Source organism: Notamacropus eugenii, chromosome 6 (assembly GCF_028372415.1).
Source record: "Notamacropus eugenii isolate mMacEug1 chromosome 6, mMacEug1.pri_v2, whole genome shotgun sequence".
Classification (NCBI taxonomy): domain Eukaryota; kingdom Metazoa; phylum Chordata; class Mammalia; order Diprotodontia; family Macropodidae; genus Notamacropus; species Notamacropus eugenii.
This window is the reverse complement of record NC_092877.1, coordinates 233,458,394-233,478,309: the sequence shown is the minus strand read 5'-3', so window position 1 is coordinate 233,478,309 and position 19,916 is coordinate 233,458,394. Positions and strand designations below refer to the sequence as shown.

Sequence of the window (19,916 nt, the reverse complement as noted above, 5' to 3'; positions counted from 1 at the left end):
CATCAAGGAACTCATCTTTTAGTGGGGGAAATAACATGCAAACAATTATATACATACAACAAAGGCACATGGCTAATTGTAGTTCATTTCACAGTGAAAGCACTAACATTCATGGCTAACAAGGTATTAGAAGTGAAATGAATTAATCACAAATTCTCTCTGTCTCTACATCTGAACACTGAAGTTTTGATTAATTATATAGCTGAGTTAAACAACAATAACAAAATTGAGTTTTAGGAAGGCTAATTGGCTTCCCAAAAGTAGTCCGACAAGTGATTGACTTCCCCAAAATAGTAATTAACAGAGTCAGAATCTGAACCCCAAAGTTACATTGTCCGGTATTTCAAAGAAATGGGAAATGTCATATAAAAATTCCAGTTAACTAAGATTTCTTTCATGTTAGGGGCCATAACTCTAATTTTTCCCTTATTCTCCCACAAATTAAGGGGTAGTGATTTATACCTATAAATTGCTGCTTTGGTGAAATCTTAAAAGGCAAAGCTCTAGCTCTGTCTTTCCTGACCATCACCAAGCAAGAATAGTAAATAACAAATCTCTAGCAAATTCGGCCCTTTTAATCTGGTTTAACTCTTGCAGAATGCCAGGTGTTAGTTGGGAGTTTGTAAAGGCGTGTGTCCAAAATCCTGGTTTCTAGATCTTGAGTTTTCCTCCTCCCAAAGGACAAAGTTCTAGATAACAGCTTTCACTGAGCATTAGTCACTTAAGGACTGTTGCATTTATATGACTTTTATCTTAACTCATTGTAAGTGTGCTTGCTACTTCTTTCTGGTATTTACGAGCTGAGACAAGATTGCCATGGTCTTGGTTTATCTCTTGAGACCTGTTTGCAAAAAGGATATGACCTGATGCACTTAGATGCACAGCTCTAAATAGCATTCCCTGTTTTGGCTTCTATCTCAAGCTCAAAACCATTATCACGTTTTATAGCTATTATAACCCTTGTTGCTTTTGACATTTCTGCTTTATCACTTATTCTTGCCCTCTTGAATACCTGTATCCATGATTAGTTTTCTCAAAGATGTGGCTATTTTTCTTTCCAACTGGAATCTCTTTTCATTATTTGCTGCTAAAATTTTTAATATTCTGAATCTCTTTTAATAATAGCTATGTAAAGGTTATAATACTTCATGCCCCTACTAATCTTCAAAACAATTCCCCTATCAATTTAGTATCTCTAAATTTAATTAATGTGCTCTTTTAACCCTCACATGGATCAGTAATGATAAACCAGAGTAAATGTTAAGGACACAGGACTGTGTTTTCAAATGATCTGATCTAATATTTAAACGTTCATTTCAAAGAAACATGACTTTCTCCCAGTAGACCATTTGAAACATATTAGGGGCAGGAAAAGAAAGTTCAGTTTCCTCAGCTGTAAAGTGGTTGAAGTGGTTTACCTGGGACGCCCCAGCTGATGGCCCTATGATCATAACCAATATTCTATACTTGAGTGTAGCTGTTAGTAACTGTCAGTTAAGGAGATTGTGACATTATCTCCGAAAACAGCTCAAAGATGAGGCAGAGAGAGGACAGAAGTTCATTCTGTCCATTGGGCATGGAATCAAAGAAAGAAGGCAGGGTCTATCAGGTAAGTGGATAATGAGAAACTGGATGGTACATGTCAAGAAAGTTAATATGAAACTGACTAAGTAGAGATGTTGGGTGAAGGTGCTGCTCACTGAGGGTATGGAATTGAAAAGGGTGGGTTATACATGACAAAGCAACGGACATACACGAGGGAAGTGGTAAAGGGATCATCTAAGAAAAAGGATGAGACTAGAGCTTCAAAGATAGAAACAGATGGGATTTACTGAACTCTTCCCCAGTCCAGGAAATATTTGCTTCTTTACCCAATTGTTTCTTTTGGACCAGAGATAGGATGGGTTTGTTTAATGTCTGTTTTTCCTTCCCATGCTCCCTTTAAATACCTTCTCATACCATTCCTTCATGAAAGGATTTATTAAGAATGTTAATACGTAATGACCTTTTCAAAAGCAAGAGGGTGTGTGTGTGTTGTATGTGTTAACATAATAGGTGTGCTATACAGTCATTCTACAGGGACCAGCTTTGCCCCTGTCTGTAAGAAGAATTGGGACAGAGGACTGTCAATCACCAGCACTTTGTCCCTAACAGCTATATCCCTGGTCTTTTATCTAATTGTAACTGTCCATCATAACTTGTCAATCATTGGCTCAGTTCCCACCCACTGACTACTCTTGTGCCTTCAAAATCCTATCTGTTCTTTCCAGCACTCAAAATTAAAAGTCATGGCTTTTAAAAAGTTGGATTAAATTAGTAAAAACGTAGCAAAATTAAGAAATTGATTGTATCATAAATTTTTTTAAATGTAATTCCAGACTTTTCCCAGCTCCAACTCCCAAAGCAAACTCCCAGCTCTATTTGCAGTCCTTAAAAAAAATTCTCTTCAGTCTCCCGAGCTGTAAGAGAAAGAATGTAGAAAATTAATTTTCAGAAGAGAGAGAGAGACAGAGAGAGAGAAAAGGAAGGAAGGAAGGAAGAAAGGAAGGAAGGAAGGAAGGAAGGAAGGAAGGAAGGAAGGAAGGAAGGAAGGAAGGAAGGAAGGAAGGAAGGAAGGAAGGAATGTAGATTCCCACTTCTCCCAAGGACAAAAGTAGGAGTTATAAGTCATTTACTCAAAATTCATGAACAGGTGTTGCAATGAGTCTTTTCTCTCTTATTGGTTTTAGTCACCACAATTCAGATGCTTCAAGCTTCTTTCTTTTCCAGTGGTCCACATCTCCTCTTGTGTCCAACTTCCTCTGTCTGTACAAAGGTCTAGCTCCTGTCTTCATGCCACTACAGAGTAGGGGAGCAAAGAGTGCTCTTCAACTTGGTGCCGTAGGCTACGGGGAGAGATACTCACCATTGCCACCGAATTCTAGAGAAAGGGCACTTTCCTACCTAGACTTAAGGACAATGAAAATCACTTACTAACCATTCAGCATTAGATGGCCTTAAAAAATAAATTTAAAAAGTCAATTCCAACTTGGTAGGTTACGCAGAGTCTATGATTCAGGGACAGAGATTTGAACAGAGATCAGCAACCTCTTCAATACTAAGGGCTTTGTGCCAAAAAGTAAATATATGCCAGAGAAGCAGGGAAAGGGGAAAGAAAAAAAGAGCGTATGGGAAGAGAACAGGGAGAAACAGGAAAAAAAGAGGAAGAAGGATATTGTTTCATTTTTTTATCTCATCGCTGAGCACACTGCCTTACACGTAATAATAATATTAATAATAGCTCACATTTATAACACTACGTGAGGCACTGTGCTAAGCATTTTACAGTTATCACGTCCTTTGATCCTTACAACACCTTGCAAGGTAGATGTTATTTTTATCCCATTTTACAGATGAGGAAACTGAGGTGAAGCGACTTGTCCAGGATCGCACAGCTAGGAAGTGTGAACTCAGTGAAAAGTGACCTTAGGTCTTCCTGACTCCAGGACAGGCCCAGAGCTCATGCCTTCAGCTGCCTCATAGTCAATACTTAACAAATACTTATTAAATAAAAGTTAGTTTGTATGATTTGGAGTAGGAATGTGACACACGTACACACGTACACATTCACACACAGTAAGCCATTATAATGCACAGTAGTATTATGACACTCACATGGGGCATAGAACCTGGGAGAGCAGTTAATGCTACACCTCAGTAGCCTTATAATGTACAAATAGTTGAGCAAACGAAAATATTTGTTAACAGTGCACAAATCTGAGGAAAGGATTCAGGGACTTCATTTTGGTTTTGGTTTTGGTTTTGAAAGTTCTCTTTTGTTTCCTCCTCTGTTTTGGCATCTTGACATTTTTTCTTTCTCTTTGCAACAGGTGATGAAACCAGTGGCTCGGGCAGTGGCAGTGGCTGCATGGATGACATCTGCCCGACTGAGTTTGACTTCGTCACTACGGAAGCTCCCCCTGTCGATTCAGATAGGAGAGAAGTGAACTCCTCAGTAGCCAAGCTCAGCCACTCGCTCCTCACGTGGTCTCTCCTCTTCATTGTATTCTCACTGCAGAGACAGTGGAGATAATCCTGGATTTTGGTCAGATAAACTGAGTTTTAGCTATATGAACAGCCAACTTCTTCTTTTTCTTACACTATTGGACAATGGACCATGACACAATACTTACAGTTTTCTATGAGAAGAGAGCAGTACTGCAATCTGCTTCCCTTTTTGTTTTCCCAAAGAGTACCGGGTGCCAGACTGAACCGCTTCCTATTTCCTTCAGCTATCTGTGGAGACCATGTCTATTCTTGAGTGAATTCTTACTCAAATCTTTCTTATCAAGGGACTTTCTTACCTTCATTTGCTTCTATGCTGCAGAAGTAAAGGGATCTCACATTGTGGGGTTTTTATTTCCTTTCAAAATAAGGGCAGGGAGGGAGTGGTAGGGGAGAGCAAGATAGAAAGAAAATAATTTTTCTTCAAAAATTAGGCCAAACCCCAATGCTGCTGCATTTTCAAAAAACAGGCAAAGGAAGATAAAAACAAAAAGGCCCTAAACGAAATCATTTCTTTATTGATAGCCAGTCTTCTAACATGGACCTCTTTGTGGCAATTCAGGTCTATATAATAGTCATTGGAAGAGTTTGGAATTTTTTTAAGAAAAAAAGTAGTGAAAATACAGTACGTCTCAGTGGTGAATGTCTTGCACTCTTGGCCACCAACACTAATTGGTTGGAAAGCACTGAAACTGACAATTAGAAAATAATCTTTAGTAGCATACAAACACTACAAAGGGTTCAGTATTTCCTATTACTTGCCATTAAAGACTCACATTTACCTGCCCAGTATACATTTCAATAGTGGCACCATTTTTCCTAAGCTATTTAGTCTTTTGCTTGTTATTCACTTGGCACAGGAGTCTTCTCTCCTTTGCACCACCCATGACTAATCTCCCCTCTAAGATTTGGACTGAAAAATAATCTCCAGTAATAGAATTTCTTCACTTTTGCCACCAATCCAACATTCATTCACTTTTTCTTCTCCTGTGCTTACTACCCTCCCAAAGTTGACAGTTCTTTCAATGGACTGCTAAGCAATTAGATCCATATGCAAGTTTTCATATATAATGACTTCCTTTGTGTCAGTTGGTTTCTGTATCACAAGGGCATTCGATTACAAAACAAACGGATAAGATAAAAAAAAAAAAAGAACAGTAATAGTATTGACATGGAGATTTCTTTCACTTTTTTAGTCTTAGTATGATCATCTATTTTTATATATATTATATATATAAATCACAGATTTTAACTTCTTAACTACAAGCTCAGGGTTGACACACCTTTGTAACAAAAATGTTTTGTCAACCAGCTCTTCTTGTCTTGTGCTGCTCAGAGAAGTGATTTTTTTAAATGACCTATGAGCACTGAGAATCAAGAAAGAGAACTTTTTATGTATCTAACTGTCATTTTATTAAAAGTTCACCAGAGGACACCCTCTTTCGCATGAATGTGATTTGACTTTGGGGTGTTCCGGATCAGACAGGGCATATGGGGAGATCCAGGGCACTGCAGGACTTGACTGGTGATGGCATATGTGTGCATAAAGAATGTCATTCATTGAAAATTATTGTTTTTAGGAACAAGGTCTTTGGTCTAGAATTCCTGGTGTGATTTACCTATTACCTTAATTGGGGGTGATGGAAGGGAGTTCAAAGCCCTTGCCTACCAGTTACATCATGTAGGTCAAAATCAGATGCTAGCAACCCTTCAAAGGAAAACATGAGAAAAACAAAAACAAAGAAAAACATCCAAGGGACAGTTGGAGGTGGGGTGGAGTTTCATAAAAATAATTGGTTTTCCAAGTGTTCCTTGGTTTTTGTGATGAATCTGGATTTGGTAAAGTTAGATTCAGAGACTATAAAGTATTTCAGTCACATTAAAATTTACAATAATGACATGTAAATGGTATTTTCAATCTCATTTTCTCATCAAAATTATAATTAGTTATCGATTTAGTCACCGCATTTAAGTAGAATACTCACAGCACAATAGTATTATGTACGCTTAAGCACTTTTACAAAAAATTAAGGTATTTACAAGCTACTATTGATATATTATGCCTAGTGAAATAAGAAATATAGGTTTTTAAGAGACTGTCTACCACCCTCCTAACTGAAATTTTTCTAAAACTCTAACGCAAATTTCCTATTGCATACTTTTGGAAAAATCATCCATCTAACTGCCAAACTTTGGCTTTGTATCACCAATTATGCATACAGAGAGCTCTCTGCAGTGACCAATACCTTAAATTACTGACTCCATTTTCTGTTTAAAAATCAGTATTTTGTTTCTCCAATAATGAAGGTATAAAGAAAATGACACCACCTGCGTTATCAGAATATTTGAGTGAGAGCTGGTTTAGGCAGCTCTGAACTCAAATTCTTTTCTTTTACAGGATTTCCTCCTTTTCCTTCTATGAAGTGTATCAAGGAGATGCCTTTTTCCTCATTTTTTCCCAATACAAAGGTTATATATTTATATGTATGTGTGTGTAGATATATATATACATATACATGCATATGTATATGAATATATGTATATTTTAAAACCTGATCCATTCACATCTGGTGATGACATTATTTAGCAACAGTAAATCAAGAGTAAAGAGTTGGAATGATCAGGTCACCATAACATAATACAGATCACCTTGGGTAGACATGGTCACAACATCAGTCAAGTCGTACTTCTTGACTTCTCCCAGCCATCCTCTTATGTCGTATGATTTTTCGTGTTCATTTGAGCAGTGAGGCATTTATTCCACTGTTGGCATGACATTGGTTTAATCTAGATTGCTGCCCCTTTTTTAGGAAATCTTTGGAAAGTCTGTCTATAACTTGAGTTCTCTAGTTTCAGAAAGTAGTATAATATAGTGGAGTACAGGAAGAAACTCCACGATTTTCCATAATTTGTCAATCTGATGTTCCCTAAATGTTGTCCATTTGTCGTCACTTCATAACCTCTGTTCTAAATAGGGAAGAATCAGTTCCACTGGGCTCACTGAAATCTGGAACTAGGAAATAATGAGTGGTGCTCATAAATGCAAACATTTAGATTATTTAAAGTGCCTCTATTTTACATGTTCTTTAGTTATAATATGTATTTTTCTAACAGTAATATACATATATAATAGGTGTATATTAAACTATGTCTATGTACTAGCTAAAGACTACATGGAGCTTTGTCTTTAGCAGAGAGGAACAGTTAGCAAATTCATAAATTAGAATTCTGTTTATGATTCTGTTTTGAAGGGTAATGGTTTGTTCTTTTACTTAATATTCTATACTTTGAATACAGGATCAGTAAAGCCTGCTTTGAAATACAAGGGATGTGAAGTTCTAATGTATTTGTGAACATTCAGACACTATCGATCATTCATTGACAAACTAACAAGTGTAATGAAAACAAAAATCCTTCATCTGAACAAAAAATGTGATTTATTTTGATGATGGCAATGTTAAAATAACCCTAATTAATGATTTTTAATTGACATTTCCTATTGTGAACATTGGCCCACATTTGATCTTTACCCACTACAAGCAGCTATATCTTGGCTGCAGACTAAACATTAGCTAAGGTCCATAATGAGGAAGAACAATTAGCTAATTTTTGAATTGTGAATCTGTTTACATTAACATTTTCAAAATTAATCATTTATTGCTCTTTTTAAAAAAGTAAGAGGGTAGCTTAGCTTGATTTCTGGTTATAAAATAGAAATTAGTAACAGTTCATCCAAATTTTCCTCTTACTTAAACAAATGCTTTTTCCTTTGGCAAGAAAAGCATAACTAATACTCCATTCATTTGCTAATTGTTCTTCCCTGTTATAGATATTAGTCAGTGTTCAGCTTTAGACTGAGACATATATATGTGATATAAAGTTGTATGGACATTGGAGCCTTGCTATATAACATGGCATGCTATAGCACGCAATTCAGTCTAACAGTGCCATCTTTGACCTTGTCCAAGGTGGGAAGAAGAGGGGATGTTTCTTACTAGAAGTACTGAAAGGACCTTGTAACAATGTATTTTAATGGCATGGTCCCCACAAATGGCATTATAGTGAGGCTTCAGTGTGTGTATACATAAAATATATGCATTATGTGTATGTACACAGGTCCTCTCCTAACTTTTTGTGTGATTGTCAATTACTATGAGGGTTAACATTTTGCATTTCTAATTTGGATAGAAAGTTGCCATTCAGCCTGTATGAAAACTGTAAAAAAAAAAAATCATCTAATAGTTGTTTCCAGTACCCTTTATGTATTTTCCTTAATTACCTTCATGGTTTAAGATTAAGGGCCTTTAGAAGCATAAACAAATGGGGCAATCGATTATCCCACTACTGTGACAATTTGAATGCATTTAGTTTTGGAAACTTTTATCTTTACCCCTAGAATCCTTAGCCTCTCCAGATGTTAAACAATGAAATGGAAAATTCTTTCTCTCTTACTTCTGAATTCTTTTCTTCTTCCAGATAAAATGTAGAGCCCTGAGAAAAAATGCCAATATTATTTTAGGGAGGTCAGAAATGGGAAAATAACATGCAGGTGGGAGGAGCAGTGAGTGATGGGCAAAAATTTTCCAAAATAAGAAAACAGCATTGATTCTTAGATCTCTAAAATGATATGACCATGCTCATAGGCGGGTTTAAATGACCTCTTAAATAGATCACAAGCAATCAATTTCAAATAATCCACTCTTTAACACAGTTAACAACGATTTCTTTACTGAAAATATAGCACCATTTCAAAAATGTTTTAGCAAAAAATTATAAAAGCCCCCCAAAGTATAGCATTTACCTGCAAGCAACCCTGTAATTTAAACTCACAACATTAATCTCTTTGGTTTATCCAGAAAGATAATCATTGAAAAATAAATTAAGACAACTTTAAAATAACTCCAACTGAGAAATCAGGATACAAACTTCTTTCAGGGAAAGGAAACTAATTGCCCAGGAAGGAAAAATGATCCATGTGGTAGTTATTCCCAGTAACTCCCAATTTTAAAAACCATAAAACTAAATAAGCACTTTGATTTTTCTGAAGGATTAAAAGGGAGTAACACAACATAGCACACACTCACACAGTGAAAGTCCTCTGCTTTGACACTGTTTCCAGATTGATGTTAATCAGACAATGAGTGATAAACGTACAGAAGGGAAAGGGGTATCAAAACACAGTATCAAGCATTCCACTCCAATGCAACGATTTACTAAGGGAAAACAAATTTCCATTCAATCGTCATTTCTATTGAAGAGCTCTCATCACATGGACAATGCGCAATTGGTAGACACCACAGAAACCTAGATAGGCTCTGCCTTTACATTTCTAATGTTACAGCTCTCCTTACCTTCTTTGGCCCATGTTGAAACATGACAGAGCATGAGGGTGCCCACAAATGTCCCAGATTAAGGGGAAGTAGAAATGAGATTCAGACTCAACTTCTTGGAAATCTAGCACAATCCAACAAGCATTTATTGAAGATCTACTCTAGGAAGGAGACTATACGAGGAGCTGAGGCATATAAAGGAAAAAAGCAAGGAGACTCTTGTATTGAGGAGGATATCACATGTCACCTATAGAAAAACAACAGAAATAGTAAAGGAAATTCCTTTCATGAGTATCAATATCTCTAGATAAAAGTCATGGGTTATGTATTCAGTCACTTACCTGGTTCTGCCACCCTATGCCTTTATAACAACCCATTCCATGTTTTGGAAGAGGAATTAAGCCAGAACCTAGCAAAAATTGCAGGCTTTTACACATTTCCTCTTACTCCTTTAACACATAGAGAACCCAAATAACTTTGAACTCCAGTTACCCTTTGGAAGAAACTGAACAAGGTGGGGAAGCAGCTGAGGTACCAAAGGGTTAGATTTTCATTTTCCTTCAAGTCTGGTCTTTAGGAAATCAGTGATGAATGAAGGAACAGACTCCAGCAGTTTGGCTGTATTGCTTAAAACAAGGATGCCCAGGAAAATTGCGTCTAGAGCTTGAAATGCCACTTAATTGGTTGATGTCTGTAAAGCACTTGAAAATGAAAGATTTGTATAATTGGATATGATGTCCTAGTAGCCATGAGTATCTGAATCTATGTAGCCCCTAAGTCAGTGAAGTGCCTTGCTTTGATTTTCCAGCAGCCGGGAACCAACAGGAAGTTAGGTCACTGAGCCAATTTTATGTAATCTTTATGAGGAGGAATTTGGAAACCTGAATCATTGATACAGAATGTTACTAATGGGCTATTCACGTGGGATTGCTGAGAAAGTCATCTCAAATTGCATTCGTAGGTCATAGAATTCGGAGGTAATAGGACTTTAGAGGTCATCTGGTCTAACCTGTCTCCAATCAGTTTTATAGATAAGGGAAATAAGATCTAAAGGAGTGAAATATTGCCCAAGAATCTGGCATTTGAACCCAGCTTCTCTAATTACAAATCCAGTATGCTCCATTGCTCTTCCCACTAAACCATCCTGTAACATGATAGATTTGTCTTCTCATTTGAAATGAGAATTATTGAGTTTTCTTTAATTTCATGGAGTTTGTTGTTATTAAATTAAAGGCATGGAGGAGAGTTTTGGTTTGGTTTTTTTTTAACTCAGGAAAGATCACTCCCTTTCCACTCAACTCTTCATGACCACATTCTCTTCCGTAGGCTATGTCTGTAATTCATTTAAAAGGCAAAAATGTTAGATAAAGCCTCTTCAACCACTAGCCAGTGCACCCAAAGGACTAGTCTGGCTATCATTTTTCTTACGGCAATGACTAACATAAAATGGATCCAGTCATACAAAGAAACAGCTTCAAGATTAAAATTAAATTAAATGTATTATTATTATTAGTTTAAATATAAATTTAAATAAAAATCCAAATTAAAATAAAGATCAAGGTGTGGATAGTTTAGTTCCTGGTTCATAGACTTACAGATGGAAAGGCACTTGGAAACTATGTGGTCCAACTCTCTTTTTTTTTACAGAAGAAGAAACTAAGGTCCAGATAAATTAACTGACTTACCCAAGCTCCATTTTGGCTTTGAGGCTAACTGGTCCAATCCCATGAGAAAACTCCATGTTTCTTACTTCCTGATATTGTTGGCCCTGTGGCAACTTTCTTAGCATAGCTAGGCTCACCTACTCCAAAAATGTCTTTGTACTGCACAGAGCTTAGCGCAGAGTTGGCACTTAATAAATGCTTGTTGATTGATTGATTTAAGCCTCACCACATCTATCGCTGAATTTCACCACACACAAGTGACTACGCAACCATGCTAAAGCAACCAAGAAGTCAAGATCCTTGGTGGCAAAGACAGTCCTCTTGAAAAAAAATTGTCCTCAATAAATTCACAAAAAAGGATACAAGCAAAATTTCTATTCACTTTTCTTTGCTACAGAAGAAACTACAAGTGCCATTTAAACCTCTTGTCTCTTTAAAGTGGCCCCCAAAGCCATAGAGACTTTGGCATAAACCAATCTCTCAGCATCCTAGTTCTGAGCTATAAAAGCATCAGACTAAAAGCTACAACTAAAGAAACTCTGTAGGGATGAATTCCCTTATGTCTCTGATGGTAGGTTGATAATCTGAAAGTCATTTGATTTACCTTCTGGTCTGTTGTTTGGTTTTTTTGTTTGTTTTTTTTTTTTCATCTGGTCTCATAATTTCACTGGGGTACCTTTTCATTCTAGATGAAGAAATTCCCTCTTCGAATACAATTTGACAAGTGTTCAGCAACTTACAGTCTTAAAGAATTGCCTGAGGCACTGAGAAGTTAACTGTGTGATTTGCCCAGGGTCACACAGACAGCATCTATCAGAAGCTGAACTTGAACACAGATCTCTGTCACTTAATTACACACACTGAGGGGAACATTGTTTTTCCACAAGTGTGAAAAATTAGAAGTGCCCAAATTATATTAAGCCAAAGGAGTTACATCTAAACAGCTTTGTTAAAATTTTTAATAACACAGAATTATTTTCTTTATTTGTACAAATCATTTCGTATCAATTAGCAACAGAAGGCTATTTTTGCTGATGCAAAAAATCTAGCCACTGGCTATTAGCCAGCATTCTTATCTCACTACTTCATTTATTCTAGTTAGTATGTCAAAATTTATGGATAGTGATACATTAACCTCTAAAAAGCATGATTTTTTTCTTTGCAAAAGTAGAAAATGAAGTTTCAAAATAAGTAGCTGATATTAATTATAAAGATTCTAAATCTGTGGATTTAGCAACATTCAATCCCAAAAAAAGGAATTAAGACGACCTCTTCACACCCCCAAATACACACATATACACATATTCTCTCACATGCCCCTTTCAGATTCTCCATACTTTTCTCTGGGACATTGTTTCATGTCATGGGGAATTTCACTGAGAATAAGGTTAAGTTAAGCATTATTATAAGATTCATATTTGTTTTTTGGCATTGCATTCTCACATTGGAAAATTCTTGAAATTCATAGGCAAAAAAAAGTCCTATTTATATTTAGCATAGTACAACAGCAATCAATGAAAACTTAGACAGAAATAGAATAAATTCTCACATATTTTACATATGAAGAAATTGAGATCCAAAGGAGTTTAAGTGATGTGCCCAAGATGACACAGCTAGTTAGGGGCAGAAATAGCATTAGAACCCAGATGTTGTGACTCCCCTTGCTTTCACTATACAACATTGGTTACACACACTTTAATATATTTCTGAATTGCATGAGAGTTTTCAAATGTTATGAAAAACTTTTGAGCTTGGTAAACTAGAAGAATGCGACAACAATTCATCCTTATGTGTATGCGTACTGAGTCCATTTTTGAGACTGGCCAGTTATTTTGTTCAATGATTTGTGTAGACAGATCAGTCAGTAGAAGACTACTGCCAATGAAGTAGCCAATGCATTTCACTTTATGCTATATAGACACAGTTTTGAAGTTCTTTGATTGTAACATTAGGGCTTAAATAATTAAAAATAGATAACACCTCCTTCTACTCCTATGCCAGCAAAAGATGTATTTCTTAGCCTTCTTTCTCTCTGACCTCTAAATCAAAGAGCCAGGTTTTTCAAAATCCCTACACACCATAAAAGTCCTTGAGAACTTGTTCAATAAAACATCGATGAAATTCCAGAAGCCACACACTCCACCAACCATTACTACCAACTTTGTAGGAAATGACACAATTTTTGGAGTATTATCTCACGCAGAGTTATTGTTCCATCATCCTTCTAGAAATGTAATAATTGCTAACATTGGTAATAAAAAGGCTAAAAGTTTCAAAGCTCTTCATTGACCAAGAGTAAACTCCAACTGTTTCCACAATCAGTTTGCACCCAAATAAATGTATTTGCTACCTTACATAAGGGGGCAGACGAGTTCCAGCTATAATTATTCTATATGCCCACTTATACCCAGCCCTGTGCCATGCACTCTGTAACAAGCATGCCTCTTTAACTCTTCTCTGCCTACCTACTGTAATTCAAGGAACAAGAGGAATCAGAAACTTGAGAGACAACTCTGACCTTGTTAAGTGTATAATTCTAAGCCACAAATTTCTTGCTTTATACATCAGTACTCTGTTCAAATGTATCAACTACTCATTTTTATTCTAGTACCCTCCTTTTGTAATTTTGCTAGGCTGTCCCAATGGACAGGCGCATACGTGATAAGTACCATACCTTAAACAGTTAATTGCTAAATTTATTTCTTCTGCTGCCACTGAATAGATGTGCTTCAGATTCATTTAATTATGTCTTCTTCACCTTGCCTATCTCAGCGTCCTTTAATAGCTATGACCTTCTCCATTTTGGCTTTGGAACAAGATGGTCCAGTTCTGTAAGAAAACCTCATGTTTCTTACTTTCTGATACTGTAATAAGGATCTTATATGACCCTTTCCTAGCATAGCTGGACTCAACTAATCCAAAGATGTCAAGGCTTGAAGTAAAAGGTAGTTCTTATTAGACCCCAAGAGATGCCAAGGAGGTAGGGAGGGGGTGGGAGAGTGATATTCAGGCTGCTGAGGACATGAAGGTCACAACGCCAAGACTTTCAGTTCATCAGAAAATCCAATAGACTCTTCAGTTACTATGATGCCTGTTCCTCCTGAAAAAGGGTGGGGTTGTTTTAATCTAGAAATGACTGAATAAACAGGGCTAGAATACGTTGCTAGAAAAAAATGCAGTACTCTGGATGCTATAAATTCAATTCAACCTAAGAAGTAGTTATCAAGTGCTTCCTACGTGTACGGCACTATGTTAGAGAGTATTCAGAGAAGTTCTTCAGCATGAAATGAGAGAGGAGTAAGGTCACTTTTTTCTTGGAAATAATAAAATGTTTGGTATACTGTGAACAAAATACGTAAAAACACCTAGTGACCATCTGTTTTCATATATGCATTGGCTTCACCGTGACTTTAAAAAGTGACTAACTCAAGGGGAAAAATGCTCATGTAGCTTCTCAAATCTATGTATAGTTCTATGTTCATGCTAGGACAATTGATCAAATGAGATCATTTTTTCCCAACTCCACATGCTCTAAAAAATCTAACAGGGCAAAATATTGATTACCAAAACCCTTGTTCAATTCTGAAACCTTGATCATATCCAAACATAAACCATCCGAGCTTTGCTCTGACTATTTATGATATCATCCGATCCCTTGACTGCTTTATAATCATACTCTCCCTATCTATTATCCAGTATATGAGAGCCTAAATTCTATTATCTCGATCTCTACTATAAATCCCCTCTCCAGCTACTGAGTTTTTTTTAATCATAATTCTTTTCTTAGCTAGTACAGCTTCAGAAAGTTTGAATGGAGGGGAAGAGCTGGGATAAAGTTGGTGGGGGGAGGGGGGCTGGAAAAGCAGCCTGATTTCCCAATGACAATAGGAAGATTGTGCTTAACATTTCCTGAATGCTCTCAGTTGGGCCTGCTGCCCATTTACCTCTTCATTTATCTTCAAGTCATTATTAACCCAGTATGGAATATGGCAGCTCCAGAAGCCACGATCATTAATGTAAATACCATTCGTTTCTATAAGACTTGCTTTTGCTGCTATGCTTTTCATACTAGTTTTGCTCATGATATTTCATGCCAAATACTTTACAGACAGTGTTTAGAAATCACAAAGCAGCTAGACCATGAAAGGCCGTGCTCCCATCCATCAGGAAATGGAGTCTGACTGCAGGGATGTTTTGTATTTGCTTTACATTTGTTATGAGTTTCTAGCTGAGCCTGCTTTTCTCCACAAATATTGAAGGCAGAGAGAACTAATGACGTTGTGCTAACACAGACTCATGCTGGTGATTCTTCCTCTTCCAAAAGGACTGCATAGATGCCATTAAAAGAATTGCAATTGACAGCTGGGGCTATCAGGCCAGATGTGATATTGGGTTATTAGACAAAGGAGGTCCTCAAAGACTTTGGAGGTAAAATTTGAAAAGTCGTACTTTCCGAGGTTGCCTAACTAGATGTCCCATAAGTGCTTAAAACACATAGGAGACTTGCAATCAGATTGAAGATATGTAAATAAATGGAGAGGACAATAATTAGCATGTCCCCAAACCCAAATTGTATTATTCTGCCTGCCTTTTGTTGCAAATCCAAATTGGATCAAATTTGATCCACATTTACCAGATATTTGGTTCTTTTTCATCCTCTTATATGATACATATATTGGTGAATATGAGCTTTCCATTAACAATGGTGTTAGATAAAAAAATATTTCAGTTAGGTTACACTGATTTAGCTGATGTGGGTCATCAAGGACAAGAAAACTTTTAATTTGCAGAAATTCTTTGAAGCTAAATTAGTAATTACCTGGGAGTTCATTTTCAGAGTGCTTTGGTTTTATTAAAACCCCATGTAACTAAATTATTCTCAACTCTGCCAAAAGGATACAAAAATACTTTGGGGACTCTATAAGAAAAAAAATTCTCCTTATCAAAAAATCTTTGGAAAGACTTTTTAGCATCTGTTGAAATAGTTTTCCCCCAACATGCCTGAAAGTGGTAAGGAGAAATCCTGGGACTTTTCTTAATTAAGCAATAAGATATGGCGGAGGGGGGGGGGGGTGTAATGCTGAGATATCATACATCTAAAGCATTAAAAAGCTGAATACACATTTAAATACCTCTAAATCCTTAGGTATCTGATTCTCCGCCAAATGTGCCTTATTGCTGTTACAAGAAGTCTTTTCATATTTCTAAGTAGGACCTTCCAAATAGGCAAAGGCCCAGTTGGAAGGGATGTCTTGTTCTGGAAACTAATGTGACAAAAGCTGTTACTTTCCCTATTCCCATCCCCCATCATCATCTGGGGACAGTGAGAGGGAAGTGGTCAGGTTATACTACATTTTTTTGTTTTGACTAGTGTGCCAGTGAATAAGTCAAAAGTTTGGGTAAACCCCAAGATCATCTCCACCTACTGCGCATAGCAGTATGAGTAACATTTAATCCTGAAATCTGCCTTCTAATGGTGGTCTAGGCAACCTACTCTGGCTATTAAAAAATTAATACACTTTTCTTAAAAACTTTGCTAACAAATCACTGGAGCTCGCCACTTATTGGAACTAATAATGTTACTACAAGCGCTTTTCTAGCCCTACTTTCCCCACCCCACCCCCAGACAGTAGTTGTTTAGCCAATAAAGATGACTGGAGTAAGGGGCATTGCTTGGTCCTGTGGCTATGTTATTCAGTACTGTATGGAGACACTTGACACCTCAGTGATGAAGACTTTAACATGCCTTATTTGTCCTAGTTACTTTTTTACAGTGTGATGACTTAATAATACGAGTTGTGTTGGATAGCTCCATCATTATAAATAAGCTATATCTGCTCTGCCATACAAACCATCCAATTTGTTCTTTGAAGAACCATGTTAGAACATTCTAATCATGTCACCAACTCACCTAATTTTTATCCTTTCATCTTCATTTGATTTGTACTCCATGAAGGGAAAGTATTCCAGTGGTTTGAAAAAAAAGGATTTGGAACCCTCTGATGAACAACAATAAATACCATGATTAAGTACATATTTTGTGTCCTTGTGGTTTATCCTCAGTTCTTTCAAAATGGTCTCTTCTCTGGTACTCCTTCAGTTCTTCAAATGGGCCTAGCCTCTACTAGGGGTGGCATCAAAGTAAGCCAAATATACTCATTGGTAAGGAAGATTCTTTCACCCAGTTTCTCCTATATTTTCTCTAAAATCAATTCAATTCAACAATCATTTCTAGGTATCTCCTGAAAGTATGATTATAATAACTGACCTTTACATTGGACTTAATGTACATTATCTAATTGGATTTTCACAATAAACAGAGGTGGGTAATATCATGGGTATCATTATTTCTCATTTTATAAATGAAAAAACTAAAGTTTTAAGAGGTTAAAAGATAGAACCATGGTTAAAAGATAGTAAGTACCAGAAGGAGGTGAACCCAGATTTCCCCAGGCCTCAATTCAATACTTTATCCTTGCATTTTGCTCATCATTAGAGTTCAATAACCAACTATACTGATTTGGACAAAAACAGACTTCTCTTCTTGGAGCAAGCTGATTCTGTGATCCATGGCTGGAGAATTGATAAGAATAAGAGTTATTGCTCCAATTTTTATGGCATTGTCATTACAATGACCTTTTGAGGTAGGCAGGATCAGTATCCAATGACTGAGGCAGTTAAAGCTCAGTCATACATCAAGTATGACCTTAGCCCTCCGATTCTATATCCTCTGACTCACACTTCCTCCCCTGTGTTACTTAGTTGGCTCTTCAGTCCTTAAGATCCTTGAGCCCAACTGTAGCATTTCCTGGAATGGCTCCTATGTGGAGGTATTCAGTCTGAGGCTGGACAATCACTTGGGTGTATCATATCAGAGATTTCCTTTCAAGAATGGATTGGATTATATATCTGTTGAGGTGCCTTCTAACTCTCAGATTCATTGCCGCATTAATCACATTGATTCTTTGTGACCATTCTTCTAGCTTTCTGCTGGCCTGAGATTTTCACAGGCTGGTTTTAGATCCCTTTATGAAATAAAAGGAATCATATTCTTATCTTGATTTGATTTATTTCAACAAGCATTTACTATGTACCTACTCTATATGTCAGGCACTGTGCTTGATCATTGTGATAAAAGGATTGTCTCAATGATCTTCCTAAAAGGCTATACTTTTTGAAACCCATATTCAGCTTCTGCTAATGGTCATTGACTATCCTAACTAAGGAGAGATCATTTTTAAAAATATAAGCCTGGCATCCTGTGAAGAATGAATATTTGGATGGTGAGATACAGCTAAAATTTTGACTGCATGTAGGCTACACAAAAGAAAGATACAGTATTTATCCAGCAGAACCAGATAATTGGAGGAAATCACTTGAAAGGCACTAGAAAAAAAATTTTTTTAGGAAGGAAAGAAAGAAGAAAGGGAGGAAGGGAGAAAGAAGAATGGGAAAGAGAGAGACAGAGAGAGGTGGGGAGAGAGGCAGGGAGGGTTAAGAGAGGGAGAAAACGTTTTCATTTGAATTCAATTTTATTACTTGTCCTGAAGTCAAGGCTCAAAGCTATTCATATCAGTTTAAGTTCTGCACAATATATAAGCTATCTTTAGGAAAGATGGACATTAGCAGGTTTCAGAAAAGATATGTGATTTAGGGGGAAAAACTAGAAGAAAGAAAATGTACTTTGGCAGATGAAGTAGAAAATGTATCTGAACAAGAGGATTGAAGTAGGGTCAGTATTTTTTAAAAGAGCACATGCATGGATTGTGGAGGCAGAATTTTCAGTAGCTTATTGAATGCAGTAGGATAAAATATTAAATAGGAAGTGTGCTTATTAGTAACCTTAAAGATGAGGAACAGAAAATGAGAGAAGGCAATTGAACAATAAGGCAATGTGGCGAAAGTGTCAAAAAGGGAAAATAAGCTTGACAGAATGTTCAAGTGAGCCAAAAAAGATGGGCTACGATGCAAGGAGGCCAGAAATTATTATCCATTGATTATCCGGCATTGCGGATTTGACTGTCATTCTGAAATCAATTTTACATTTTTATTTTAAATTGATTATACCACACAGCCCTACAGAGAGAGTCTTATAAGGTTTGGATAGATAAATATAAAAATAAGTCACTTGCAAAGCTTCTGAATTTCATCAACTTTCCCACATAACATGCTTTGGTTTCATTACAAAGTATCAAATAAGGCTCAAAACAACTATGCAGTCATGGACGGATTCATCATCTGCACTTTTCCTTAATGTCTCACCATCATAATGGCTAATATTCTTCAGGGTTTGTCATTAGCCATTATCTGAACCCTAGAAAAAAAATTGAAATGGAGAGATAGTTGAATCTAACCAGTGTTAGACATTAAAAGGAAACCCAGTGTAAAGTATAAAACATTCATCTGTCATGATTTCCAGAGTTAATAATTTCTATTCTTATTGTCTTATTTGATCCTTATTTCACTTATCACTGGAAGATTGATGCTGAGTGATGCCAGTAAATGGGGTAGTGTTAACTGAAGAAAATTAAGTGTGTTTGGGAGTTTTTATATGGCAAAGGAAAAAAATGAGATTTTTCTCCTGATCTCATCTCTGCAAACTGAAAGATCTTCTGCCATGTCAGACTAAGAATGAGAATTTATCCATTACTATTAATACAGAAGACTTCGGTGATTCTTATGTGAGGATAGCACTAACTAGGAATGTATCATTTACAAAAAAAATAAAGGTATAATCCAAATTTTATCACTTTAACATCTAACATTCCTTTGTCATCACGCATCAAAATTAGTGATATTTTATTATTATACTACCAGGACCTTGTTATTTTTCTGTTATTCAGATCAAAATTTAACATAATAAATCTTCCTTTTTCTT

General features: G+C 36.5%; 1 protein-coding gene across 2 annotated transcripts in view; it reads left to right on the top strand.

Annotated features, from left to right (window-relative positions):
* GPC6 (glypican 6) overlaps positions 1–17,072 on the top strand; it is a 1,287,247-nt gene extending 1,270,175 nt beyond the window's left edge. For both annotated transcript variants that reach the window (XM_072622120.1, XM_072622121.1), the window contains exon 9: positions 3,870–17,072. In XM_072622120.1, the coding sequence (XP_072478221.1) occupies positions 3,870–4,072 (203 nt within the window). In that variant the 3' untranslated portion in view covers positions 4,073–17,072. The remainder of the gene's footprint in view (positions 1–3,869) is intronic.
* The last annotated feature ends 2,844 nt before the right edge of the window (positions 17,073–19,916 follow it).